This window comes from Chenopodium album, chromosome 5 (genome assembly GCF_948465745.1).
Source record: "Chenopodium album chromosome 5, dcCheAlbu1.1, whole genome shotgun sequence".
In the NCBI taxonomy this organism is placed as follows: domain Eukaryota; kingdom Viridiplantae; phylum Streptophyta; class Magnoliopsida; order Caryophyllales; family Amaranthaceae; genus Chenopodium; species Chenopodium album.
Window position 1 is genome coordinate 4,164,590 of NC_137838.1, and position 21,067 is coordinate 4,185,656.

The following is a 21,067-nucleotide window of genomic DNA, read 5'->3' on the forward strand; positions in this document are numbered from 1 at the left end:
ATTTTGTCCCCACATGCATCTCCCCCTTCCTACGCCCATATATTTCTTCACAACATTATTTTATCTAATCATAATTATAGTTTCATGAACTTACACAACCAAACCCATATTATATTCACTAAAATTTAATGTCATTACCATCTTAATTAATCAATTTATTAATTAAATTTCATTATTTAAGTTTCCTTTAATGATCATCAATTTGTAATAATTAATTTTCTATTGGCTGACCTCTCTCTCTATTCATGACTTACCCTTTTGAAAGCAATAAACATTATTTCTATTTCACATGCTCTTGTTTCTCTCTCATCATTTTCTTTCTGTCTCATAATTCTCTGTTTTTTTTTTCTTTTTTTTTTTGGGTGATTGAATTCAGAGAATTAAGTCAGACTCATTGTTGATTTTGTTGCAGATTATGAACTTCTGGTACAAACCCACTTTCTGAAAGTGTAAAAAGTTTACAACTTTGCTGTTTTACTTTGTCTTCTCACTCAACTTCAACTACTTTTTTCCTGCAGTTGAATTTTCAAAAGACAGGAACAAAAAAATGAAACAGAATTACAAATATGGATATTCTGCCTTTATCAGTCTTCTTGTTATCTGATCATCAATAAGTAAGTTTACCTCTCTCTTTCCCTCTCCTTTCTTTGTTTGGTTGGTGCATATAGTGCTGAACGGGTAGTGATGTAGACGAGATTCAATCCGAGGTCCAACCTTAGACCTTACTGTGGGAAATTCTGTGTTTGTTACCCGAGAAAAAAGTTTTTTCTTTTCTTTTTTTTTTTTTTTTTTTTTTTTTTTTCCAATTTTCAGCAAAAAGATTGGAACTTTTTTGTGTACAAGCAACAAGTTTCTAGCCTAAATTAGGTACATCTTTCCTGGAAAACCAAAAAAATCACCTAACTTAAGAAAAAATTGTACTAACAGTAGTAGTAATTCCGTAACTTAATTTTCTTAATATTGCTCTTAATACTTGCAGACAAAAATGACCGTTGAAATTATTACTCCTAACGTTTTACAATTAAATGCATTCAACATAAAATAACTATATATGTCTGTCCTTCTGAATTCTGATGTTACATCATCCTTATATTTTATCAGATTATGACCCAGATTGTCAGAATCAGTAAATAGTGTAGAAAAATCTGTTTCCTGGATTCTTCATTTCAGAAGAAAGAAGAAAAAAAAATGGGCAAATTTGGATTCTTATTCAGATCAGTCATCTACTTTGGGTTGTGTTTGTTACATGTTTATGGTGAGCCATGGGAAGACAAGCAAGCCTTGCTTGATTTCCTACAAAACACTTCACATTCGCGGTATCTGAACTGGGATCAGAACACTCCCTTGTGCACCAGTTGGACTGGTGTGACTTGTGATGATCGTCAGACAGGGGTTATTGCTCTCAGACTACCGGGAATCGGAATTCGAGGCTCGATCCCTCCTAACACACTTAGCCGGCTTTCTTTCCTTCAAACACTTAGCCTTAGAAACAATGGGATTTCAGGTGTTTTTCCATCTGATTTTTCTAAGTTAAGTAACTTGACTTCTTTGTATCTACAGTCCAATAGGTTTTCTGGTCCCCTACCTTTGAATTTATCTGCTTGGCATAATCTTGTGGTACTAAATTTATCCAATAATAACTTCAATGGAAGTATTCCTCTTTCGCTTTCGAATTTAACCCAGCTTACAACACTTGATCTTTCAAGTAACTCATTCTCTGGTCAAATTCCTGATTTGGGGATCCCAAGTTTGAGGTTTCTTAACTTTTCCAACAACCATTTGAATGGGAGTATTCCTAATTCTCTTCTGAGATTTCCAAGTTCATCATTTTCGGGCAATAATGTTACCTCGAAGGAGGTTGCTATTCCTCCGATACCATCATCTGTCCCACCTGACAGTTCAGTTCATAAGGCCAAGAAGATCAGTGAGACAGCATTGTTAGGAATAATCATAGGTGGTGCTGCAGTCTTGTTTGTTATGATCGCAGTGTGCATGATTGTTTTGTGGTCGAGCAAAAAAAGCAAGCAGCAAGACAGTGATGCAGAGGCACAAAAGACGGAGAAATTCTACTCAAAGAAGAAAAGGTTGCCTACAGAAAGCCGAGAAGAGAAGAATGCAAGGATCACATTTTTTGAAGGCTCAAATATGGCATTTGACTTGGAGGATCTTTTAAGGGCTTCAGCAGAGGTTCTTGGCAAAGGCATGTTTGGAACAACGTACAAGGCCGCCCTAGAGGACTCTAACACCGTGGTAGTGAAGAGACTCAAGGAAGTGAGTGTGGGAAAGCGAGAGTACGAGCAGCAGATGGAGATTGTTGGTAACATTAAGCATGAGAATGTTGCTGCTCTCAGAGCATACTATTATTCCAAAGATGAGAACCTCATGGTTTATGACTACTTCAGACAGGGCAGCTTATCAACAATGTTACATGGTATGTGATTTTGTATATTGTTTTGTTTTCATTGAATTTAAGAGTTGTTTATATAAAGAAGATCTTAATATGTTTTGCAGGTAAAAAGGAAAATCGATTGCCATTGGATTGGGAAACCCGACTTAAAATCGCTATAGGTGCAGCAAGAGGCCTTGCTCACATCCATTCTCAAACTGGTGGAAAACTAGTCCATGGAAACATAAAGTCCTCAAACATATTCCTAAACCCTCAAAACTACGGTTGTGTATCGGACCTTGGTTTAGCAACCATAGTCACGCCAACAGTCCCACCAATCCAACGAATTATAGGGTACCGGGCTCCAGAAATCACAGATTCTCGGAAAGCAACTCAACTGTCTGATGTCTATAGCTTCGGAGTCCTGATACTAGAACTCCTCACAGGAAAAACTCCCCTAGGAGAAGGTACACACCTAGTAAAATGGGTGTATTCTGTGGTTAGAGAAGAGTGGACAGCAGAAGTGTTTGATGTAGAGCTCTTAAAGTTTCCTAACATAGAGGAAGAGATGGTGACAATGCTACAACTAGGTATGGCTTGCACTGAGAGAGTCCCGGAGAAACGGCCAAAGATGTCGGATGTTGTCAAAATGGTGGAGGACATACGGCGAGAGAGCACCGACACCCACCCATCATCAGAGGTTTCAACTCCAACACCAACAGGCCTTTCACATACAGGTGAAACAGGATCATCTACCTATGTAACCCCACAATAAGATTGCTTGAACTAGTAGTTAAATTTAGCTGTAACAAATATTGTTGGATTTTTCTTTTTTGGAAATGATAATTTTTGCTTACAAATTGAGGCACATGGTCTAGATTATTATTATAATTATTGTCCATTATTTACTCTGTATTTTTTTTAAGGAGAAAGTGGGATGAAAGTAGTTTACCAACCAAAGCCAGCTAATTGTCAAAGAGTTAGCTAAGAGCATTATTCTTTCCCTCCAAGATTCTTAGCAAAATGTAAACAACCCAAGTCAATTATATAGCTACCTTCTTTCCTGGTTTTTGAATCTTTTTGCGGCTTCAAGTTTCAGATTTTGATGCCTAAAAGAAATGTTTGGAAATAGTATTGATAAATTAGCTATGCTGATAAGGACAACCACCACCAAGGGTTTCGAAAGTCTAAACGCATGTGTTTTTTTAGATAACTAATATGAACGCACAAGGGACAGTGACGTAGACAAAATCTGTTCCAAAGCCTTAGATAAATAGATACCACCCTCAAAACTACATCACTTTCTTTCGATATTAAGTTCCCTGCTTCTCTATTTTTGATTGACTTCATAGAAAGAAAAGAAAAAGAAAAGGAAGGAAAAGCATTCATTGTCAACTTGAACATTCTTTTGGCTGGAAAAGTTAGGATTGTTTAACTATACAATCATGTATGTCTTGGATCAGGAGTATGAACATTACTTGCCCCACTTTAGAGAACATGTCAGAATACTTTGATTATCTCCCCAGCGCATTTTATGAGGCAAAAAAAAAAAAAAAAAAAAAAAAAAAAAAAAAAAAAAAAAAAAAAACTTGAAGGAAGAAATTTAATACAAAATCCATCAGGGTGGGTTTAGTTCATACAAAAGTATATACTCGTAGTACTCATAAAGTTAGAATGACTAAAACCCATACGACCATGCCTATTGTTTGTTTAAGAAATTTCAATTTCTAAACTCATACTCGTACTTCATTTCACAAAGTATGCGCTTTAAAAACTCAAATGAGAGTTGGGTATGGCTCATTTCATTTCCAAATGAAACCAAGCGTCCAAACACATGGTATTAAACAAGTTATATACCCATATAACACCCTGGTTTTATTCCCCATATAACACCCTGGTTTTATTCCTAGTTTCAAGCTTATATCAATTAACGAATCAAACATCCCCTTAAAGTTTCAAACTGAAAATTCAACAGCTGAACAAATTATATTCTTATATTTTCAACACCATTTCACATAATATGAATGACTCACAATAATTTAAATTACACAGGTAACACAGATAATTTCTTTCAAAAAAGGATTTTCAATACAGTATATATAACTAACACAAGTAAATCAAAACATTCAATACTCTTAGCTAAGGGTCGGATTTAACAGCAATTTTGGTGTTCATTACTTCCAAATGTTACTAATATCAAGACTTTTCATTGATGGGTTTTCACCTTCGAATACTGGGTTGCATGTGAGCTTCATTATTAATATGCTCACAACCCAAAACCAGATCAAATTTTTGCAATAAACTACCACCACCTGAGGACACCCTGTCACCCTCTTGAATATTGGAAACCTCACTTAATATTATGATGGATTTTGGAGTACATTTACACATTTGGATCATCTAAAATTTCCGTAAGAACAAACATGAGATTAAAAATTATGAAAACAATACAAAGAATGATGTACATGTTTACACGTTGCGTAGTATTAAGGTTTAAGTATCGAGGACCTGGATACATGATGCAGAGCCTACCAGCAAACCCATAGACATCAGTCATCATACAGCAATGTATCCGCAACACTAAAAAATCTCAACTCTAAGTAAGCCAAACTAATCTTCCTCTGGCTTGCGTAAAATTTGCGTCTTTACACCACCTAAGAAACACGCACACAAAGACAGTATATTAAATTAGATGAACCAAATTGAATATGGGACATTTTGCCTGGAATTGAGAAATTTCATAAATGAATAGATACAAGGGGAAGTAAGACAAACCTTCAACTTCCTCGAAATGGACTTCCTTCACCAAATCAGCTGCTGGATTATACTGGAATCTATAGGAAAAAAGATAGCAGGATTAACAGTCAAAACGATATCAGATATGACAAATTAATGAAACATAAAATTGGCAATAACATGAACTGACTATGACACTAAGTAATGCACAAATAAGTTGTCATTTATCAGTTTTGATCAATCAATAAGTAGCCACATTAAACAAAAACATCACTACATTAGTAGATCAGCCAAAAACACATTTGTTTAGTAAAATCAGTTCAGCTAAACGAAAATCTGTTGAAAAAACAGGGCATAAGCCAATCTTCTTGCTTCCTTCCCCAAGAATTCCTTTTACAGAAGTCTTTCCACAATCATAAACCTGCCCCTATTCAAACCTTGCATCTACCTAGCTGGCAATGCATCTTTACTTTAATAGATCAATAAACGCCAGTCGTCATCCTAACAGCATTCCTACAAACAGCATCTCATAATAATCTTAAAAGCAGCTCACCATTTGGGAGACACTGATCAAAATTGTTTAATAACCATAAAATTCAAGTGCTAACAGTAAGATGTGATTCAGTGAAAATTTGAAAGCCGAAAGGATCTGTGATAGGTGAAACTTTGGGAAGCCCTAAGGAAGCTGCTACTAATGCAGAAAATAAGAGATCTATTTGACTGAGAGCCTATGTCTGCACTTTCACATAAATGTTGAAGCTTACACACATACAAGATGAAGCAAATACGGAAGAAAGGACGGGTTAGGGTGATTGAGAAGCACCACAATTAAAAAATTCTTAGTATACAGAATGATCATATAAACATAGTCCATTGTGATTTGAACTTCATTTAGCACTAACCAAATATCATCAAAAAAGAGTTTCCGCAGATCTGAAATCACGAATTAGGCGCAATATACTACATAGTAAAGTGCAGGAGCTGGAGATATAGTTTTGAGCCATATCGAGATGAGAAAAATTACCTGTTCTTGAAAATTACATCAATCTCAAAGTTAGATGTATTCTTTGCAGCATCCACCAAGACAGTAACAATTTCAGTCTTTCTAGTGCTCGCCATCAGGACATCATATTCTGTCGGAATGACAATTGCGAAGAAATTATCAGATAATTTACTTAGATACAGCTTCTCTACTGCTGAGAGGGTAATCCGCCGTTTAAGGGCATAACTCTCAGGATCAATCACATAGAGAGCGAAGTCTGTCACTATCAGGATGCGCCTCTTCATCTTCCCAGTACTAGTGAACTTCAAAACTTTATCAGCAAAAAGAACTTGCCTGTCACCTATGAAACAGAGAAGCAAACCAAATTGTTTTTAACTATCCAGTCAACGAAGCTTGACAAGTCCTCATACCAAGCACAGAGTGCGAAACTATGAAAGCGTACAAGACGTCACGGTCTCAAAATGACACTCTAATTCGTATTCACTTCCAAATACTCATAACATATATTGATATATTCTCCAAAAGATTTTTCCATTCCGGTAAAATTTTTAACATGGCAATACCGCTATAGTTCCATAATATAAATGCTTAAAAACATCCACCATAATGAACTAAATATTTTCAGCCTCCATACTGCATTTTAAATATGTGGAATTCATACTCTCTCAGACATGATAGCAAAACAGTTCTAGGCCTTTAGCAGATTTTTGTATACGGTATATTTATCCTTAGAAATTGATGATACTGAAATTCTTCTAGCCTCATTAGTACATCCACAATTCTTTAAAACAAACAAACTTTTTCAATGAGCATAACTAAAATAGCACGCACAATTGGGCAGTTCTTATGACTAAAAAAGATTACAAGGTAATGGTAAGTCAACAGAACAACACGATAATTGTGTATCTAATCAATACATAATGGCCTTTTTAATTCATAACTTCTATGAAATCAGAAGCAGAAAATTCACAGCTGAAATAACATGTTATTTTAATGATTTGAGAGGCTAAGCCAATTTTCTACAACTATGTCGACACACTAGGACAGCACATATCGACAAAAATTGATCCAACAGCAAAATTTATTTGCAAGGGTGACACTATCAAATATTTGCTCCAATGTCACTCTCGCAATCTAATCTGTCAATGAGTTGTTCAAGATATCACCTAAGGTTTATCTCCACCTAGAATAATAAGGCAAGATTAAAGAGCATCAACGCCAGAAAAACTAAAAACTAAGCATTAATGTTAACCAACTAGACAACTAGTGCTCAAATATTTCTACATAGTATATAGTCTATACATGTCTATGTCATCATACAGGACCAATAAATTTCATAAAAACCACTAGACTACTGGTAATCAATGTCTGAATCAGACTTAAACCTATTTTGTTAATTGATATACTGATTTCTACCAAGAAAACTTACTATCTAGTCTACTTAAAGATAATGCATGCAATCTTGGATTTATAACTGTGATAAATCTACCAGACAAGTATCAACTACAACGTGCTAGGTACAGTAGGTAGCTACACTGGAGTAGCACAGCAACTTGTTCTAAATTTCTAATATACGAGAGAAGAATTAATATTGACTTACTCATCCCACATGAACAATCGCAATTAAATTTCCACCTCTTTAATGTCAAAAACCACATTTTATCTGTCAATTATTATGTAAAATTTGACCTCCCCAGAGCCAACAATGAGAGAGAGTAATGATGGAAATGGAACAACAATCAGCAACCATAAGGGGAAAAAACCACAAAAAGTATTCACTATTCAAAACTAGGCATAACATGTACCAACAAGAGATCTTGCATGCTCGAATCGCAATTCAAGCTATAGCTAAGCAACATAAGCCTAACATAGTCCTAAACATAAATGTTTTCTAAACGTCAAGGCACAAAACGAAAGCAAAATTAGCAATTGCGGTGCACGTGTAATCCCTCTTCCTAAATTTCGCACTTGTATAACAACAAAAGGATCCTAAGCAAAGCGCAGAACACCCGATCAAATTTATAACTCACTCCAAAACCTCATTATCAGTGTACCCTCTATAATTGCATATACTTGGTCTTCGTACCGATCTAAACCAACACAAACAGCAAAGTTGGCACTAGTACTTAAAATCTTTAGCAACTACACTTATCATTTCAATACCATCTGACATTTCAATTAAAGATTGAACAAGCAATACAAAAAACACAAAACCCATCTCAATAACTCAATGCAGTAAATTATATTTCAGAGTCAAATCATCACAACAACTCATTTACACCAGCTCTTGAATCAGATCAACCTTCAACTTCAACCTACCTAACCCTAGCATTCAACTTAATACCCTCTCAGTTATGAACTTTCATAGCATTAAAATTCCAACAACAGCCTTACACATCAAACTCACAGTAAATAACCATTTAACATTTTCCGATTATTCCAAAATGTCTCAATTTAGAAATGATCGGAGCTATCAATGCTCAATTATGCTTAATATTTCCAATAATATCAATTTCCTTCACAAAATTACACCCTAAAACACAAACAAACCCTAAAAACACAATCCCAGAAAAATAAAAATAAAAATATCAAGAGAAAATTAAAAAAAAAAAAAGGGGTGTATATAAATTAGAATTACCTTGTTTATCGAGGATCTTCAAAATGTAAGGATTAGAAGAAACATCAAGATAATCCCCTCTATAATCCCTGTGAAAGGAAGCCAACCTTCGAGCTTTAACACCCATAAATGGCTCCAGATTCTCCGGTGGGTTATCGGCAGACGGCTGAGGTTCGGCGTCGAAACGAGGCTTGGAGTCGGTGAGCTGGACTCGGCGGCTACTGTATCGGCTGTTGTGGCGCTCCATTTAGTCCGAGTCGCCGGCGATTCAAAGGGTTGAATCGTGAGATGGAAATGGGAATGCGCCACTGGGTTTTGATGACCTGTGTGCGCAACTGCCTGGGTCAGGGTCAGGGTCCCGCTATATGATGTTTAGTTGAATTTTTTTTTGTAGTTTTACAGGAGGAAAAAAAAAAAAAAAATTATAGTACAAGCATGTAGTATAAATTTTTTATTATTTTAATTAAGAAAAATTAAATGCTCCGTATTACGTTACATTTTTCACGAGGAGAACACCTAATGTAGATAAATTGGAATTCGGCGTAAAAAAAACTCAAAGTATTGGACTTATGATCTCTTTGTTACGCTCACGTCAACATTGGTTTATCAAGATTGGTTTATATACTTTGTCAATTTATCATATGCAACACTTCACTAATCTCTTTAATGTATTATGTACATATTTTCTACTTCGTATGTCTTTATACTTCCTAACATTTAGGTCTTATTTGCATGAATTTCCCTATTTACATTATATATGGAGATATGATTAGGTTGTAATGAATTTCCGTTACCTTCTATATTTTGGTCATTAGCTTATACGTTAATTGCATTTCAATTGATGCATATGTTCTTACTCGCATCGAATGGCTCTATGCATAAAAAGCAAATTTAAAATGAAAACACTCGAATCTATTCATATTCATAACAAGTGGGTTTGTACATTAACAATCATGCATGGGAGAGCAATATTTTCACTTATGGGAATCTCTTCTTTTAGGGTGTGTTCTATTCACTGATTTTTACTTATCTAAACTTATCTTATCTTATCTGAATTTATCTGAACTTATTAATCCTTATTAGAACTTATTTTAGTTATAAATTAAACTTGGTAGCCCTGATTAACCCCTTATCACAACTTATCTGAACTTATTTTTCTTGAACTTATCTTATCTGAACTTATTAACCCTTATCTGAACTTATTAACCCTGAAATAAGTGAAAATAAGGTGAACAGAACAGGGCCTTAAGGAAATGAACAATGACATGTTTTTCATTACAAGAAATAAGAGATAAAACTTTATTGGAAAAATTAAAGCCATACATTTCATTCTCATTCAAAGGGATAATCACTCTCTCTATCTCTGGTAAAATTATTATTTTTCACTAATTTCAAATGGAGTTATTAAATTGTATTATACTCACACATATGTAGATATTACTTTGCCAAACATTTTCATTTTTTCATTGATAAACTGAGGGTCTGTTCATATTTACTGAACTGAACTGATTGGAGTTTAACTGAAATGAGCTGAAATAAAATGAATATTTTATGAGAGAATGAAATTAGGAGCTGAACTGAATTGAACTGATTTAAGCTAAACTGAACTGAAATTAAGCTAAAGTGAACAAGACCTAATTTCTAGTATTAATTAATTTGATTTTTCCCCTAATTTAAACCCTTTACTCATTGAACTTTGATTTAAAGTGATTTACAAGTTACATTTGTTATGAATTGAAAGTAGATGACTAAAAATGACATTGGGTGATTAGGTTAACACATGTCATGAAAAAACCCACTAAATAAAGAAAACCATAAGTGTTATCTTGACTTGCAAAGTGAATATAATCGCCACATAGCACATAAATGTTATGAAGTATTAGGTTGAATTGAGATGAGCTATCACCATTCATTTTATATTCTTATAATTTTGGTTATGAGTAATAGGGCTAAGCAAAACTACCCGAAAAACCGAAAACCCGTTTCGTTACCGTTCCGAAAATTAGGGTACCCGATCCGATAACCATAACGGTTCGGGTACCTATTCCGATAATTTGTTATCGGGTATGGTTTTTGGGTATCATTTTAAAATTAACGATTTCCCGTTCCGTTCCGATAAGCAATTATTTTGTTTTTTTCCTTCTTAAATCTATCTTTTCAATATTTAAACTCTTACATTACTTCGTAATCACTATATAATATCAATAATTAGTAATGTTATTAATAATTTGGTCAAGATCATGTGGTATTGTTGTTAATTAGTGTTAAAAAATATCATAATAACTAATTTTTTAAGTTTTATTATCACTATTGGATACTTTATTGGGTACCCGATAACCGTTCCGAAAATCCAGGTACCCGAAGTCCAGGTACCCGAACTTATCGGTTCGGGTTATGGATATCACTTTTAGTGATATTGGTTATCGGGTACCCGAACCGTTAGTACTAATGGTATGGGTACCCGTCCCATGCTCACCCTATTGAGTATGATCAAACATAATGAAAACACGTAAGCATGACACAACACGACATGATATAATATGTCTGATGCCATCTTTTGAAAAGCACATCATTATACATGTCTAGTGGGCTATGTTGTCATACTAATTATCATTGTTACACAATCCTAGCCCGACTCAGTGCCATCTTTTGAAATACGACAACGAAAAGGACTCCTAAAACAGCAATAATGGAGAACACCCAAGACGACAGGACCAAGTAGACGAAGAACCAATAAGCAAAAGCCATAGCCCACAAACACACACTTGCACAACTGCACACAGCTACAGTTTACGGCATTACGTTACCTCCCAAATAAATAAATAAACAAAAAAAAAAAAAAAAAAAAAAAAGAAAAAGAAGAGAGAGATTTTTGTAAAAAAATATAAGAAAAAAGAAGAAAAGAATTCCCCCAATTTAAAGAAAGAATCCCTCTCTTCTATCCTTTTCTTTCTCCTCCCTTCTTCCGGCGGAAATCGAAACCCTTTCATCCCCTTTTTCCTTCGCAAAATCAACGAATTCTTAGCGGTGTTCTTCATTTTTGCGCGATTTTAAGTCAGAGATTAGAGAAACAGAGAGAGAATTTTATCTCTTCTTCTCTGAGGTATGATCATCTTAAATTTTTTTTTTTTTTTGAATTTTAATGTTTTTAGCGTAATTTAGGGTTTTTTTGAAGTTTTTTTTGATGAATTTTGCTGGATCTTGAAGATCTGAGTTGATCTGATGAATTGTTTTGATTTTGTAGGTTTTAAGGGGATGGCGTCGAAGAGGATTTTGAAGGAGCTCAAGGATCTGCAAAAAGATCCTCCGACTTCCTGCAGTGCCGGTATAATTTGATTAATTATGCTGTATATGTGTAGAATTGAGCTATGAATGATTTGGATTTGTTGATTGTACTATATTTGATTCGCGATGAATGAATTTGTTGTGATGATTGTTTGGAGTTTGATGCTGAGAGTAGCATGATTGTGTGTTTGATGATTGTGAGATGGTGATTTGATTAGACTGATGTTTGGTTTCGGAGTAATGATAAGTGAATGTAATGTTATTGGCATAATTTTTTATCGCTTGTAGGACCATAAGGAATTAAGGATTGAAATGAATGCAAAAGTTTAGTGTGTTGTTAGCTGTGAAGGATTGAAATGAATGCAAAAGTTTAGTGTATTGTTAGCTGTGTAAATCGTGTTATCGAGAGAAACTTTCAAGTAATCCAGACAAGGTTTGGTTCTTATGATTGAGGTTGTCTGCCATATACATCTTTGTTTGTGGTGCTCAACAATTTGGAGTGGGGCTGAATTATGTTTACGCAGTCCTAATTTTGGAGAAGGTAAATCATATAAGATTATGATGAAGGTCAGAAGGCTTATGGATAATGGTGTAAACATCCGAGTATCCAACTCTCTTACTCTGCTACTAAGCCTACCATAGGCAGGTGCCTTGTTAGTGAGCGTTGGCCGTTGGGAGATGGTATAATGAGGATCGTACTCATTGTACTATTGTAGTGACACTGTTCATTTAAGTGTTGTTGTGGACTATGTGGAGCTTTGATCATTTGCTCGCTATATTTACTTGTTTTAGGATTAGACTGTAAAATAGTTTGTTGATCCTTCTTTGTATAATTTCCAGGATTACTGTTTGTTAGGGTTTCTTCAGCAAGTGTTACATGTGTAGAAATTCATGTGGTTTTCTTAACTGAAAGTAGTTAATGTTGGGTTCTTTGACCAGGGGGATCTTCACCTGTTTGCTATTCCATTTTTGCTTCATGTGGCGGGTAATTCCTTGTGCCTCATGGAGGCTTGCTATCTGATTAGGTCTTTAAAATCTTTGTTCACCTTTTTTTTCCCTCATCCAACTGTATTTGAATAAAGAGTATTCATGCTTTTCAAAAATTTCAGCCTTTAAGGTTAGATAAGCTGTGTTATCATGCTCTCTGAAAGTTTATGAAGCAACATATTTGCCTTCTGAATATTTTTACAAAGTTATAGGATTCTGCTTTTTCTGCTTGACAATTATAGTTATTTACTTATCTTCTATTTATGGATCTTTGTCAAAGAACTTACAAAAATTTTCTATTTTAAACATGTTTGTAAATTTTGATTTTTTTTTTTTTTTCACTGCTTCCTTTGGCGATCTGAAAATTTTGAATGGTTCTATATTCCTTTGGCCTTAAATTTTCAATTGTTCCTTTGATTACTATTTTCCAAACTTCTGCCACAAAGTCCTATCATGGTTTAGAACATTTCATTTTCACAATCACGTATTCTGCACTACGCGGTGGCTACTTTTCGTCTCAAGACTACTGCTGGAGCATATGACAGGCGTGGTCTCCCGTGAACACTGCTTGCTTTCTCCGTTTTGATCTCTTATCGAGGGGGATGTACATATGTCTTGAAATCTATTGAAAAGGAAAGGTACACATATGAAATGCGTAGTTGATGAGATTAATGCTTGGTTCTCTTTGTGAAAGTAGAGTCTGAAATGTTTATTATGCTTGACTGGCTTGTATGATGAATCATGACAGAAACTTAGTATCTTGTAAAATTATTCTGTTGTAAAATGCTGTTACTTTCTTTTCCCCTTAAGCCTCCCTCAAAAAATATCACACTATAGCTGACTTTACCATCACATCGTGTTCTTGCCTACTATTCTCTCCCCACTTGCCTGTTCAATCTCCATTATCTATCTTCAAAGCAAGTTAAATTTGGGATTCTTAACAGGTCCTGCAATAACAATATTTTGTTTTTCTTCTCTTTATGTTAGCTACGTGTAGATGAATTGTTAAGAAGCTGATGGTATTGAATGTACTTTTTGGCAGGTCCTGTGGGTGAAGACATGTTTCATTGGCAAGCAACAATTATGGGCCCTCCTGACAGTCCTTACGCAGGGGGTGTTTTCCTTGTTACTATTCACTTCCCCCCAGATTATCCATTTAAACCCCCCAAGGTAATTACCCCGTATTACTCAATCTGTTAGATATAGGCTCTCAATCCTTCTAGGAGTATTTAGCAGTGCTGCTATTCTTTCTGCTTTCTGGACCTAAGTTGTGTGTTACGTTTTCTCGTTTAGCTTTATGATCATTATTATTGCGCCTGCTGTTTACTGCTGGAACTTTGCGCTCTAATTAAAACTAAAAAAAATGGTTGCTGAAAATTGATAGCGATCTCTAACTTTTTAAGGCTGAATCCTTTCATTAAATCTTGTGGGTAGTATTCCCGATGTTTGAGATTAATTTTTCCTGGTGGCAATATGAGCAGGTAGCATTTAGGACAAAGGTTTTTCACCCCAATATCAACAGCAACGGAAGCATTTGCTTAGACATCTTGAAGGAGCAGTGGAGCCCTGCCCTTACCATTTCAAAGGTTTGTTAGACATTTTTTGGCATCACAGCTCTCTAAAAATTAGTTCTCCTCTTCAGAGGAAATAGGTTTATGACAATCCTAGGCAGTTCTATCTTCTATGATGTCCATAAGACCAATTAATGGTCATGCCTGGAATCTGCTATCATGATCTTGCGAAAAAACTATGCTAATAGTAAATTTTGTTGTGAGCAGGTCTTGCTTTCAATTTGCTCGCTCTTGACAGATCCAAATCCCGACGATCCCCTAGTGCCAGAAATTGCTCACATGTACAAGACTGATAGGGCGAAATATGAGAGCACCGCAAGGAGCTGGACTCAGAAGTATGCTATGAGCTAAAGACTTTAACATGTCAATTGGAAGGGGGTAGGAGGCAGCTTTGTCATTCAGATACTGTCTTCTAAGCATATGTACTCTGTATGTGGGTTTTAACCTTTTGATCAGTGTGCTCTGCAACCTAAGCTGGACAAAAGTATTGTCCGGCATTTCATTATGTTCAAAAACGAACACTTATATGTTGTCCTTTAAATGTTTGTATGGACAAAAATTAATCTTCAAGCTGTGAAATATAACCGATTTGGTGCCGCATCATTAGCTCTTACTAATCTCCCTTGAGAAACTACTGTTCTGCCATTCTTTCAAGCACTCTAGCTGTACCATCAACGTTGAACGGTTTCAGCATGTCAACACGCTTATTGCATTGACTTGCTTTTTAATGAATAGGGTAATTAAATTATTAGAAGTACCCTTCAACCCGAGAGCTACTAGTCTGCGAATGACCTTTCCAAGCAATTGTTTCGTGCATTCAACCAAACAATCGCATCACATCCCAAGAAATTAAGCTGACTTTTTATTACTTATTCAAAGCAGGTTGGAATTAAGAAACAATCTAAATTTGTTGAAGTATTTACATCTCTAATTTATTGGGAGTTATCTTATTAATAACTTTAGCAAATGAGTACGTAATAATAAAGTCAAAGCCCCCCTGAAATGACTAGTAGGAAGAGCAGCCTAGTAGCCTACCAAACCAAAGACCCTTCTCTTCATGTCAGACCCAATATCAATGAGCTCTAATTCATTGACAATTTGACATTGGTCTTAATAAATTAAAGTTTTCTGATTGATTTTGGTTGTTCCAAAATTTTTATATTGTCTATTTTACTATTTATACTCATTCCAAGATGACAAATACTTAGCATTCCATAAACTTGATCCGGCCCGAAAAATCGACTCAAACCCGATTATTAACCGAACCATTTGAACCCGAAAAAATGGTGAACCAAACCCGACCTGAAACCAACCATAGACCCGAGTTGTCCCGAGTATGTGAGACCCGGACCCGAACATGAACTAACCTAGAGATGACCTGACCCGAATGTAACCCGTAAATTATTGACCTGAACCGAACCCGACTGGAACTGCATTGACCCAAACCCGTTTTCACCCATCAAAACCCGAATTTAACTCGACTTGTTACTAACCTGACCTGAATTCAACCTGACTCGTTCCTAACCCGACCCGAATTTAACCCAACTTGTTACAAACCCGACCTGAAATCAACCCGACTTGTTATTAACCTGACCCAAATTCAACCCGACTTGTTATTGACCCAACCCGAATTTTACAGACTTATTACTAACCTGACCAAAAAAATCAACACGATCTGTTACTAACCTGACTCGAAATAAACACGACTTGTTATTGACCCGACCTAAATTCAACCCAAACTATTCCTGACACGATTTCAAATCGCCGTAATGTAATTTAGACCACCTAATTATTGTTGATCAAAGCATTTTGTCTAGGGAGACCAAGTCGGTCTTGGCCAGCAAAAGAAAGGAGCATCATCTTCAAATTTAAAAATTAAATATAGTATATATTTGTTGTATGGTCAAAGGAGATAATTATCTTCCTAAATTATAAACTATAGTTCCTAAATTATAGTCAAAGAAAATAATTAGCTTGATAAAAATGATAATTATCTATTTATAATTAGTTGAACTCGAATATGACCTGACTTGGAAATGACCCGACCTGATTGTAACCTGCAAATTATCGACTTGAACATAACCCGACTTGAATCCGAGAATGACCCGACTTGGAAATGACCCAACCTGATTATAACCCGCAAATTATTGACTTGAACCGAACCCGACTTGAAAATGACCCGACCTAATTATAACCCGCAAATTATTGACTTGAAACGAACCCAACTCAAACCCAAGAATGACCCGAACTGATTCTAACCCGCAAATTATTGACTTGAACCGAACCCGACTCGAACTCGAGAAATACACTAACCCGTTGTAACCCGAATTAAACCCGACCTATTGTTCACACATCCCGAATGTAACCCGACCTGTTATTAACCCGACCCAAACCCGATAAGAAGTATGACTCGACGTGACCGACTCAAGTATGACCCAACCCAAACCTGACCCGCATAGGATATGGAATTAATCCGAATTGACCCGACCCACTCTTACTAACCCAAACCAGACCCATTTAACCGAATTGACAGCTCTACCCAAAACCTGCAAAATTTCTCAAAAATCGTGGATATTAACTTTCAATTTCGGAATTTTTTGACTTTTTTTCACCCGGAAATAAAAATTGCCAAAATGTTTACCATGGTCCCTAATACTCTCCGGAAGTCTAATTGGCTTGGTGGAACCATCCAATTTGCCTTTAAACTACCAGTTTACAACTTGCACCGATTTCATTAACTCAAGCTTACCATGAACATTTCTGACAACATATATTGATCATATATGGTTCCAAACGGCATTATATGACCCCGAGAAGTATTCCCTAAAATTTCAATACTTTTCGACACCGAACCCCGAAACCATCAAAATTTCTAAAAACCCGTGGATATTAGCCTTCAATTTTGGAATTTTTTGACTTTTTTTCGCCAAGAAATAAAAATTGCCGAAATTTTTACTATGGTCCCTAATACCCTTCGGGAGTCCAATTGGCTGGGTGGAACCATCCAATTTGCCTTTAAACTACCAATTTATCAGTTTACAACTTGCACAGATTTCATTCACTCAAGCCTACCACGAACATTTATGACAACAAACAATGATCATATATAATTCCAAACGACATTATATGACCTCGAGATGTATTCCCTATAATTTCAATACTTTTCGACACCGGACCCGAATACTCCAAAAATTCTTAAAAAGCGTGGATATTAGCCTTCAATTTTTGAAAATTTTGACTTTTTTTTTCGCCCAGAAATATAAATTGCCAAAATGTGTACCATGATTTCTAATACCCTTCGGGAGTCCAATTGAGTAGGTGGAACCATCCAATTTGCTTTTAAACGACCAATTTACCAGTTTACAACAAGCGCCTATTTCATTAACTCAAGCCTACCAAAAACATTTATGACAACATATAATGATCATATATGGTTCCAAACGGCATTATATGAACCCAAGATGTATCCTCTAAAATCTATAGGCTTTTCTACTTCGAACTCTGAAACCTCCTAAATTTCTTTAAAAGCGTGGATAATTAGCCTTCAATTTTGGATTTTTTTAACCTTTTCTCGTCCGAAAATAAAAATTGCCGATATGTTTACATGGTCCATAATACCCTCCGACAGTCCAATTGGGTGGGTGGAACCATCCTATTTGCCTTTAAACGACCAATTTACCGGTTTACAATTTGCACCGATTTAATTAACTCAAGCCTACTACGAACATTTACGATAACATATAATGATCATATATGGTTCCAAACGGAATTATATGACCCCGAGATATATCCACTAAAATTTCAATAATTTTCGACACCGAGCCCCGAAACCTCCAAAATTACTCAAAAAGTGTGGATATTAGCCTTCAATTTTGGAATTTTGACTTTTTTTTTGCCCGAAAATAAAATTTGTCGAAATGTATTCCATGGTTCGTAATACCCCCATGGAGTCCAGTTGGGTGGATAGAACCATCCAATTTGCCTTTAACCAGCCAATTTACCGATTTACAACTTGCATCGATTTCATTAATTCAAGCCTATCATGAACATTTATGCGACAGATAATGATCATATATGGTTCCAAAAGGCATTATATGACCCCGAGATGTATCCCCTAAAATCTCAAACCTTTTTAACACCGGGCCCCGATACCTCCAAAATTTCTCAAAAAACGTGGATATTAGGCTTCAATTTTGGAATTTTTTTATTTTTTTTTTTCGCCCGGAAATTAAAATTGCCAAAATGTTTACCATGGTCTCTAATACCCTCCAGGAGTCCAATTGAGGGGTTGGAACCTTCTAATTTTCCTTTCAACGACCAATTTACCGGTTTATAATTTGCACCGATTTCATTAATTCAAGCCTACCACGAACATTTATGACAACAAATAATGATCACATATGGTTCCAAACGACTTTATATGACCCCGAGATGTATTCTATAGAATTTCAAGACTTTTAAACACACCGGGCCCTGAATACTCAAAAAAATTTCAAAAACCGTTGATATATATTAGCCTTCAATTTTTGATTTTTTTTACTTTTTTTTCTCCCAGAAATAAAAATTGTTGAAATGTTTACTATGGTCCCTAATATCCTCCGAGAGTCCAATTAGGTAGGTGGACCATCCAATTTTCCTTTAAACGGTCAATTTACCGATTTACAACTCTCACGGATTTCATTAATTCAATCCTACCACGAACATTTATGATAACATATAATGATCATATATGGTTCCAAATGGCATTATATGACCCCGAGATATATCCCCTTAAATCTCAAGGCTTTTCGGCAACGGGCCCCGAAACCTCTTAAATTTCTCAAAAAGCATGGATATTAGCCTTTAATTTAGGAATTTTTTTTTCGCCCGGCCCGTAAATAAAAATTGTCGAAATGTTCACCATGATCCTTAATACCCTCCGGCAGTCCCATTGGGTGGGTGGAACTATCCAATTTGCCGTTAAACGACCAATTTACCGATTTACAACTTGCACTGATTTCATTAACTCAAGTCTGCCACGAACATTTATGACAACATATGATGATCATATATGGTTTCAAACGACATTATATAATCCCGAAATGCATTCCCTAAAATTTTAAAATTTTCGACACCAGGTCCCAAAGCCTCTAAAATTTCTCAAAAAACGTGGATATTAGACTTCATTTTTGGAATTATTTAACTTTTTTCGCTCGTAAATAAAAATTGCCGAAAATTTACCATGGTTCCTATGACCTACCATGAGTCCAATTGGGTGGGTGAAACCAACCAATTTTCCTTTAAACGGTCAATTTACCGATTTATAACTTGTACCGATTTCATTAACTCAAGCCTACCACGAATATTTCCGACAACATATAAGGATCATATATGGTTCCGAATGGCATTATATGACCCAAGATGTATTCTCTAAAATCTAAAGGCTTTTCGACACCGGGCCTCAAAACCTACAAAATTTCTCAAATAGCATGGATATAAGCCTTCAATTTTTGTATTTTTGATATTTTTTTGCCTGGTTATAAAATTGATTAAATATTTACCATGGTTCCTAATACTCTCCGGGAGTCCAATAGGGTGGGTAGTTGGGTACAATTCAATTTGCCTTTAAACGACCAATTTACCGGTTTACAACTTGCACCGATTTCATTAACTCAAGCCTACTACGAATATTTATGACAACATATAATGATTATATATGATTCCAAACGGCATTATATGACCCCGAGATGTATCCCTTAAATTTTTGAGAGTTTTCAACACCGGGCCACGAAATCTCCAAAATTTCTCAAAAACCGTGGATATAGCCTTCAATTTTGGAATTTTTGTCTTTTTTCGCCCGTAATATAAATAATTTTTTTTGAAATGTTTACCATGGTCCATAATACCCTCTGGGAGTCCAATTGGGTAGGTGGAACCATCCAATTTGCCTTTAAACGACCAATTTACCGGTTTACAACTTGCACCGATTTCATTAACTCAAGTCTACCACGAACATTTATAACAAAAAATAATGATTACATATGGTTCCAAACGACATTATATGTCCCCGATATGCATTCCCTTGAATTTCAAGACGTCTGGACACAGGGCCCCGAATACTCAAAAATTTCTCAAAAAGGTGGATATTAGCCTTCAATTTTTGACTTTTTTCGCTCGGAATAAAATTTGCCGAAATATTTATCATGGTCTCTAATACCCTCCGGAAGTCCAATTGGGTGGGTAGAACCATCCAATTTGCATTTAAACGGCCAATTTACCGGTTTACAACTTGCACCGATTTTATTAACTCAAGCCTACCATGAACATTTATGACAACATATAATGATTATATATCATTACAAAAGGCATTATATGACCCCAAGATAAATCCCTTAAATTTCCAAGGCTTTTCGACACCGAGCCTCGAAATTTAAAAAATTTCTCAAAAAGCATGGATATTAGCCTTTAATTTTGGAAATTTTTTTCTTTTTTATGCCCTGAAA

At 35.5% G+C, this 21,067-nt stretch overlaps 3 protein-coding genes across 4 annotated transcripts; 2 read left to right on the top strand and 1 right to left on the bottom strand.

Annotated features, from left to right (window-relative positions):
* Positions 1–191: 191 nt before the first annotated feature.
* LOC145630119 (putative inactive receptor kinase At4g23740) lies at positions 192–3,254 on the top strand. Of its 2 annotated transcripts, XM_081682359.1 has the most exons (4): positions 192–426; positions 519–614; positions 1,102–2,431; positions 2,512–3,254. In XM_081682359.1, exons 3-4 carry the CDS (start codon positions 1,189–1,191, stop codon positions 3,159–3,161), a joined length of 1,893 nt encoding a protein of 630 aa, XP_081538485.1. In that variant the 5' UTR covers positions 192–426; positions 519–614; positions 1,102–1,188; the 3' UTR covers positions 3,162–3,254. The 2 variants fall into 2 exon arrangements, with proteins under 2 accessions (XP_081538485.1, XP_081538487.1); XM_081682361.1 differs by having other exon boundaries at positions 192–614.
* A 1,471-nt stretch (positions 3,255–4,725) lies between these two features.
* Positions 4,726–9,105, bottom strand: LOC145630120 (uncharacterized). The gene is made up of 4 exons (XM_081682362.1): positions 8,764–9,105; positions 6,147–6,465; positions 5,162–5,220; positions 4,726–5,040 (listed from the first exon to the last, which is right to left on the bottom strand). Exons 1-4 carry the CDS (start codon positions 8,987–8,989, stop codon positions 4,997–4,999), a joined length of 648 nt encoding a protein of 215 aa, XP_081538488.1. The 5' UTR covers positions 8,990–9,105; the 3' UTR covers positions 4,726–4,996.
* A 2,553-nt stretch (positions 9,106–11,658) lies between these two features.
* Positions 11,659–15,185, top strand: LOC145631585 (ubiquitin-conjugating enzyme E2 28-like). The gene is made up of 5 exons (XM_081683694.1): positions 11,659–11,845; positions 11,987–12,067; positions 14,057–14,184; positions 14,496–14,600; positions 14,793–15,185. The coding sequence occupies exons 2-5, from the start codon at positions 11,998–12,000 to the stop codon at positions 14,934–14,936; spliced, it is 447 nt and encodes a 148-aa protein (XP_081539820.1). The 5' UTR covers positions 11,659–11,845; positions 11,987–11,997; the 3' UTR covers positions 14,937–15,185.
* The last annotated feature ends 5,882 nt before the right edge of the window (positions 15,186–21,067 follow it).

What these genes read in the sequence shown, in the direction of transcription:
- LOC145630120 (XM_081682362.1), bottom strand. Translation starts at nt 8,989, where the DNA reads ATGGAGCGCCACAACAGCCGATACAGTAGCCGCCGAGTCCAGCTCACC. An exon ending in GAAGATCCTCGATAAACAAG is followed by an intron (nt 6,466 to 8,763) that starts GTAATTCTAATT and finishes TCTGTTTCATAG; the next exon opens with GTGACAGGCAAGTTCTTTTT. An exon ending in CCATTTCGAGGAAGTTGAAG is followed by an intron (nt 5,041 to 5,161) that starts GTTTGTCTTACT and finishes CGTGTTTCTTAG; the next exon opens with GTGGTGTAAAGACGCAAATT.
- LOC145630119 (XM_081682361.1), top strand. Translation starts at nt 1,189, where the DNA reads ATGGGCAAATTTGGATTCTTATTCAGATCAGTCATCTACTTTGGGTTG. An exon ending in CTTATCAACAATGTTACATG is followed by an intron (nt 2,432 to 2,511) that starts GTATGTGATTTT and finishes TATGTTTTGCAG; the next exon opens with GTAAAAAGGAAAATCGATTG.
- LOC145631585 (XM_081683694.1), top strand. Translation starts at nt 11,998, where the DNA reads ATGGCGTCGAAGAGGATTTTGAAGGAGCTCAAGGATCTGCAAAAAGAT. An exon ending in TCCGACTTCCTGCAGTGCCG is followed by an intron (nt 12,068 to 14,056) that starts GTATAATTTGAT and finishes ACTTTTTGGCAG; the next exon opens with GTCCTGTGGGTGAAGACATG. An exon ending in CTGCCCTTACCATTTCAAAG is followed by an intron (nt 14,601 to 14,792) that starts GTTTGTTAGACA and finishes TGTTGTGAGCAG; the next exon opens with GTCTTGCTTTCAATTTGCTC.